General features: G+C 30.9%; 3 protein-coding genes across 3 annotated transcripts; 2 read left to right on the top strand and 1 right to left on the bottom strand.

The window, feature by feature from the left end:
• The first annotated feature begins 1,105 nt into the window (after positions 1-1,105).
• On the top strand, positions 1,106-1,906 carry LOC127286063 (histone H1C-like). Its single transcript, XM_051312357.1, has one exon. The coding sequence runs from the start codon at positions 1,178-1,180 to the stop codon at positions 1,784-1,786; it is 609 nt and encodes a 202-aa protein (XP_051168314.1). The 5' UTR covers positions 1,106-1,177; the 3' UTR covers positions 1,787-1,906.
• Positions 1,907-3,281: 1,375 nt separating this feature from the next.
• LOC127286064 (histone H2A) lies at positions 3,282-3,755 on the bottom strand. The gene has a single exon (XM_051312358.1). The coding sequence runs from the start codon at positions 3,694-3,696 to the stop codon at positions 3,322-3,324; it is 375 nt and encodes a 124-aa protein (XP_051168315.1). The 5' UTR covers positions 3,697-3,755; the 3' UTR covers positions 3,282-3,321.
• A 157-nt stretch (positions 3,756-3,912) lies between these two features.
• LOC127286065 (histone H2B) lies at positions 3,913-4,375 on the top strand. Its single transcript, XM_051312359.1, has one exon. It carries the CDS (start codon positions 3,987-3,989, stop codon positions 4,356-4,358), a length of 372 nt encoding a protein of 123 aa, XP_051168316.1. The 5' UTR covers positions 3,913-3,986; the 3' UTR covers positions 4,359-4,375.
• Positions 4,376-7,292: the final 2,917 nt, after the last annotated feature.

Raw genomic sequence — 7,292 nt, forward strand, 5'->3', positions numbered from 1 at the left:
TATTTTTTTATCATTCTTCTTTCAATTAAGTTAATAAAATTTTAATTAAATGCAAATTCAATCAATCGAAACTTACTAAAAGCAACGGAATTTCAATATCTAAAGAATTATCGATCTAAGTTTTAAATTATTCAAATTTGAATTGATTTAGTTTTCAAAGTAACCGAATTTCATTTCATCTAAATTTTAATTCCATGAAGTTTCAATTTACAAAAATTTTAAACTATTAATGCTTCAATCATTGATGAAAAATTAAGATTAATACAAATTTCAGTACATACAAATTAATTATTTTGCACATTAATTGTTTTTAACTATCAGTTTTTCCTCACATTTTTTTACATACTTTCCGCAAATAATTCACCTTTTTCCAAGATTAAAAAAATGAAATTTTAAAATTCTTTTATAAATTAGTAAATGTGCTAAAAGTAATAAATATATATATGTATATACAGAAACTCTTTATTGGAGCGTGTAAATAGTTTTGTGATTTTGCAAGTCCATAGTTAAAAATAAAAATTCCTTAATACAATGAATTAAGTTTAAAATTTATAAATATATATAACAATGCTAAAATAATGTTTAAATTTTTTCATTATTGATCAAAGCATTCATTCTAAACGTTTGCGCTTTCCGTATCAAAAATTTGAACTGATGCTCAACTTAAACTACTCCTAACACTTTCAATATATTGTTAAAATATTAATAAACTAAATATTCATAAAGGGGAATAAATCGAGAATTGATTTAAAAACTTAAATTTTTAACAACGAAATTTTTTAACATATTATTAACAATTTTTGAAACTTGTTACGCCCGATCGTTGTAAGCAGTGCTTCGAAAAATGTTGAATTTTACCCAAGAATGACATAAAAGTAAAAGATATTTTTTGTTAGTTATAAAGTACAATAATCGTACAATTAAAATTAAAGATATTTACAACAATATGTCAAAGTATTAACACTTAAAAGTTAACAAATTTTTTGAATGTCGTTCCTAAGTTACCGAGAATTCGAACGGCGAGCGGTGAACGAGCGGAGGGGTCTTTCTCCACCGTCCGTGCAATTGCCTAGGTCACCGATCGTCAGGGCAAAAATTTACATTTCTCTTTCACTAGTTGCATTGAGAGTATTTCTAAAGTTATTAAACTTTTTCTTTCGAAAATTTCATTATCGAAATGACCGATAAAGTAGAATCACCAGCTGTGCCTGCAGTTGCAACTCCTAAAAAGGCTGCAGCTGCAAAGGCAAAGAAGCCACGCGCTAAAGCCAGTCATCCACCAGCATCCGAGATGGTTAATGCAGCCATCGCATCTTTGAAGGAAAGAGGTGGCTCTTCTCTCCAAGCCATCAAGAAATACATCGCTGCCACCTACAAAGTCGATGTCGAGAAGCAAGCCCCTTTCATCAGAAAGTATTTGAAAGCTGCAGTTGCCAATAAGGCCTTGATTCAAACCAAGGGAAAAGGTGCTGCAGGATCCTTCAAATTGAACGTCACCAAAGCTGAAGGTAAAACTAAGCCCAAGGCTAAGACTCCTGCTGCTGAACCCAAAGCTGCTGCTCCTAAAGCTAAGAAAGCAGCTTCTCCGAAGAAGGCTGTGGTAGCCAAGACCAAGAAAGCTGTTGCTGAAAAGAAGAAGACCCCGAAAGTTGCGGCAAAACCACCAAAGGCAAAATCCACCGCTGCCAAACCTAAAGCTGCTCCAAAGAAGGCAAAAGCTTCCCCTAAAAAAGCTGCTGCACCCAAAGCTAAGAAGCCTGCAGCAAAGAAGGTTGCCAAGAAGTAAAGAGGTGAAAATGTCATTCTTGTGACATTTTCAATGGATGATTGTAAACAAACGGCCCTTTTCAGGGCCATCAAATATTTTTTATGAAGGAATTTCTTTTGACATTTGAAACAATTTTTTTTTAAAACTAAATTTATAACTTTTTAGCTATACCTAGATATATTTATTTTCTAATAAATTATTAAAAAATAGTTTATTTAACATTCTTTAAATTTCCAAATAAAAATTAACTCAGGGTTGCCACAAAAATTTCAAAATAATTTTCTCTGTATTCCAGACAAAAATTTTGTATTTTTCCCAGACATTTTCGTTTTTTCTATCAAAAATTGTGTTAAATAAAATTTCGATTATAAATTCTACAAATAATCATGTAAAATTGTTATTTTGATATATAAATTCATAACAAATGAATATTTTAATGAAAATCTAAGTTTACATTTTTCCAGCACTTTTTATTAATTTCCGTGACTTGTGGCAACCCTGTAATTTTATTAATACAAATAAATTTTTTTTTTCGCCATTGACATGAAAAAGTGTCTTTTTTGTGCCTGTTTTGGGCAGATAAAGTAGCACTTTTTAAGGCAGTTTGGGCCAACTGCCTAAAAAAGACTTTTTTAGGCAGCAAACTGCCGTATAAAGTCTTTTTTAGGCAGTAAACTGCCCTATAAAGTCTTTTTTAGGCAGTTGTTAATTTTTGCATAATTTTTTTTTTTGCTTTTATTTTATTTATCAATTTTTATTATTTTTTTTCTTTAAAATTGTTTCACTTTTTCATAACAATGGCGAAAAAAATAGCGTATGTGGCTCGCACGTAGTAATTTTTAGGTTCGGATGATTTCAATACTCGCTGTCTGTGCGACTTCGGTTCGACTCGGCTCGCTTTCGGCTCGACTCGACTCGCCTTCGGCTCGTCTTCATCTCACCTACAGCTCGCCTTCGTCTCACCTACGTCGCACTAACGACAGCTCGTACTGAAAATTACATCCTCACCTAAAAAGTACTACTTTACGTGCTTGCCACATAATATACTATTATTTGCAGGGTGTCTAAAAAAGAATGAGAAAAAAATTTCCTGACTTTTTAATAACCTTATTTCTGCTTTCTTTGGACAAAAATATGGTTACTGACATATTTAACAATAAATTAATTACTAATGGTAGTAACAAATGGTAATAAAAATCATGTTTTTTTAGAATAAACAATTTTTATTTTTGTAGAAATTACATAAATTTTTCTGATTTGAACCGAATTTTCTGAAATTCCCTGACCGTTAGACACCCTGATTTTGTAAATGCTTAGGTACATATTTTGAGAAATGATAAATAATTATTCCTCTCGGTATCGGGCTAAGTAGACAAGGCGAAAAAGTAATTCGAATTTTCGAACTTTGACTTATGTATAAAATTTTACTATTTAACGTTAAAAAAAGATTAAGTATAAATACGATCAGAATGTAAAGAACTCAAGATTCACACGTAAAAAAGACTTGTTGGCCCTGAAAAGGGCCGATTGTTTTAGAGGATGTGGGTAGAAAATTAAGCTTTCTTTTCGGTCTTCTTAGGCAAAAGCACAGCCTGGATGTTGGGAAGAACACCACCCTGAGCGATGGTGACTCCAGAAAGAAGTTTGTTTAATTCCTCGTCATTCCTGATGGCAAGTTGGAGATGACGGGGGATGATTCTGGTTTTCTTGTTGTCGCGAGCGGCATTTCCTGCCAACTCCAAAACTTCAGCAGCCAAGTATTCCATGACAGCTGCGAGGTACACTGGAGCTCCAGCACCAACTCGCTCAGCGTAGTTTCCCTTGCGCAAGAGACGATGGATACGACCAACTGGGAATTGAAGTCCAGCTCTGTTGGAACGAGTCTTTGACTTTCCCTTGACTTTGCCTCCTTTTCCACGTCCAGACATTTTTTTAATTAGATTAGTAACAACGAAACGAACAACTCAAAGGTTGGTTGAATAATACAAAATTTTCAGCAAAATCGCCTATTTACGTTCTTCCATTAGGGTCCCCCACCACTGTTCCCCCTCCCTCAGTGCAATGAGTGGTGGGCATTTACACCGAGTGCACGCACCAATCACATGCTTGGATGGTTCAGGGGAAGAACGTAAAAGGACGGGTTTTCAAATTTTTTCATCATTTCTCTCTGTATTCTCGTTGAGTTCAGACGTACTGTTTCTCTCTCTGAAAATCGAAAATGCCTCCTAAAGCAAGTGGCAAAGCTGTGAAAAAAGCCGGCAAGGCTCAAAAAAATATCACCAAGACTGACAAGAAAAAGAAGCGCAAGAGGAAGGAAAGTTATGCCATCTACATCTACAAGGTGTTGAAACAAGTTCATCCCGACACTGGAGTCTCCAGCAAGGCCATGAGCATCATGAACAGCTTCGTCAACGACATCTTTGAACGTATCGCTGCCGAATCTTCCCGCTTGGCCCACTACAACAAGAGGTCCACCATCACCTCCCGGGAAATCCAAACCGCTGTCAGGCTTCTCCTTCCTGGTGAACTCGCCAAGCACGCCGTCTCTGAAGGCACCAAGGCTGTCACCAAGTACACCAGCTCAAAGTAAATCTTGATCTCTCCAACAAAACAATCGGCCCTTTTCAGGGCCAACAAAATTTTTTACGAAGGAATACACTTTGTTTTATAATTTGAGTGTGCAACATCACATTAGTTATACTTTTTAAATTTATTATCGTTACATTCATACAAATTAAATTTAATTGCACATAGAGAATTACGGATAACATTATCTTTTTATATATAAAATTTCATAACTGTTAAAAAATAAGTTATTTTTTGAAATTTGAGATAAATCCCATCCTTAGGCTTTAGAAGAAATGAACTTTTATGGTTAACATAAGGAATAGAAGTTTTCTCACAGACATCCACCTTGTAATTATTGAGTATTTTCATCAATCCAACTTTAGTTTGATAAACAGCAAATCTTGCACCTGTATTTCCAAATTTTGTCATTTTTTAATAAAATTTTCAAAAAAAATATTAATGAATGAGATAATTTTAATTATTATATAAAAATGATATATTCACCAATACAATTTCTAGGACCATCTCCAAATGGCAAAAATGAAATGTATATTTTTCTGTTGCTTTCCTCATAAGAACTGTTACTATCAGATATTTTCTTATAGTTTCTGTAAAGGCTGCGTCTAGTAGTCCGTCTAGACGGATGAATTTAAATTGTCCGTCTAGTGCCAGTATTTACTGGCACAGTAGACGGATGAAATATTTTTTGTTAAAACTGTCCGTCTACCCGTATATATTTATATAAATATACATACATATAAACATTCAGCGCGAAATTCAAACTCTTTAAAGTTTAAATCGAAATTTTTTTTCAAATGATATTACATACCATTAAATTTTGAAGTTATAAAGATGAAAAGTCATTTTTCTTAATTGACGTACTGATCGATTTTTTCAAAAAAACTACTTCCTTTTATGAAAATTTTAAGCCTAGTCTGATCGTGGGCAAACAATTTTTACAATATTTTCGTAATTTTTCAAAATTTTTTGAATATTTTAAAAATATTTTTGGTTTTTATACTACGTACTTTTATGTATTTTGATGCGCTGATTACGAAAATCTTAGTGACAATACCCGAAAATTTGATTTTTATGGTGAAAACCATAAAAAATGTCCTAAAGTTTATGGTTTTTTCCTTTATTGGGTAAAATATACAAAAAATTTAAAAAAATTCATAAGATATAAAAAAAGTATTTTAATAAGATCTATACCTTTTGTCGGGTAAGGATACTACTAAGATTTTCGTAATCAGCGAATCAAAATACCTAGTCTTAGTCCACGATCAGACTAGGCTTAAAATTTTCGTAAAAGGAAGTAATTTTTTTGAAAATTTTTGAAAAAAATCTATCACTACGTCAATTAAGAAAAATGACTTTTTATCTTTATAACTTCAAAATTTAATAGTAATATTATTTGAAAAAAATTTCCATTTTTTTTAAAGTACGTTTAAAAACATACATTTTGAAAAAAAACTTTTAAAATTGATGCATTTTTAAAGAAGTTATGAGCATTCAAAAATTAAAAGTCATGAAAATTCTGCAATTTTGAAAATTTCATAACTCAAAAATGGCTAGCTAAAAAAAATTTTTAAAAATATAAAAAAAAAATTTTAAAAGCTTCTATAGATTTTGAATTACAAAATAAGAAAAAAATTTGGTTTTTTGTTTTAAGTCAAAAACTGAAAAAGATTTTCTACCGGCCTTACACTTCTGCATAAAAAAGGGTTTTTGTAGATCGACTGTCTTTGCCGCAATTTTAATTGTTTTACCTTATGAAAATAATTTTTTAATGTATTAAAATTAAATTTTAATATGTACTTAAAAATAATATATAATTGATTTTTTAATTCTGTTCTTGAAAAAAAATCTTAAAAATGGGTCTGATTTTCGGTCTTTACAGTGGTCTAACCCCTTAATATTTTAATTAGTAAAATATTCAATTTAATGTATATAGTTTTGATTTTTTATAATAAAATTACCTTTAACGGTTAGCAGTAACTGTTTCTTATGAATATTTCTTTTTTTATTTTGAATCCAATTGGATGAGTTTTTTAAAGGCGCGTGGCAGGACCTTGTTAGTTGGATCGTGACTTATTATTAATAATTATTTTCTTAAGAGTAGACGGACAAATTTTAATCCATTTATTTCATCCGGATACTGTCTGATACTTTTAACAGTAATGCCAGTATAATAGACGGACAAAAATATTTATCCGTCTAGACGGACGACTAGCAGTAATTTCGTATCCGTCTAGACGGACGACTAGCCACTTCGTTCTGTAAAATATACGAATTTATTTTTGAATCATTTATTTTGATACATAAAAAAATATTTTTGAAAATGTTATTTTATATATTATAAGCAAACCTTGGAAGACCATGTGTAAAAATTTAAAATTTTTTATTCTATCATATAATAATTTGCCTTCTGTTATTTTGAATTCATTTTGAATTTGTTTAGAAAAGAAAAAATTAGGAACAGAACTGATATAAATATCACAATTTTTTTCAAATTAAAAAAATACGATTTTTTATTTATATTTTTAAAATAAAAACTTCAAAAAAAAAAAATGAATCAAATCCTAAGTACCTATTCCAGTTTTATAAATTGGATGTATAAATTTTGAAAATTTTCGATTTAAAAAAAAAATTCTAAAATAGTCAAGAAAATTAATTTTTTATTTTTTTAATAATGAAAATGTAGTTTTCATCGATTAGTAAGGTCTGTATGTAAACAAAAGAGGCATATTTTCAAAATTATTACAAAAGAATATTTCTTCCCCTTTAATATTTTGGAGTATGTCGGAACAAGAGAGTCTGGAATTAGCGAGATGATTTTCAAAAACAGTTATGTATATGGAAGGAAGATGTCGCGATGTCGGCATTTAATTTACCTAGTTTTCTACGTATTATAAAGTATATTACGTCAAAAACCTCGAGTTACGCATAACTGCGC

The sequence above is a fragment of the Leptopilina boulardi genome, unplaced genomic scaffold (assembly GCF_019393585.1).
Source record: "Leptopilina boulardi isolate dan_hultmark-lab unplaced genomic scaffold, ZJU_Lbou_2.1 LbouV2_342, whole genome shotgun sequence".
NCBI classification, from domain to species: Eukaryota; Metazoa; Arthropoda; class Insecta; order Hymenoptera; family Figitidae; genus Leptopilina; species Leptopilina boulardi.

Bases quoted from the DNA above. Each gene is read 5' to 3' on its own strand.
- LOC127286063 (XM_051312357.1), top strand. From the start codon at position 1,178: ATGACCGATAAAGTAGAATCACCAGCTGTGCCTGCAGTTGCAACTCCT.
- LOC127286064 (XM_051312358.1), bottom strand. From the start codon at position 3,696: ATGTCTGGACGTGGAAAAGGAGGCAAAGTCAAGGGAAAGTCAAAGACT.
- LOC127286065 (XM_051312359.1), top strand. From the start codon at position 3,987: ATGCCTCCTAAAGCAAGTGGCAAAGCTGTGAAAAAAGCCGGCAAGGCT.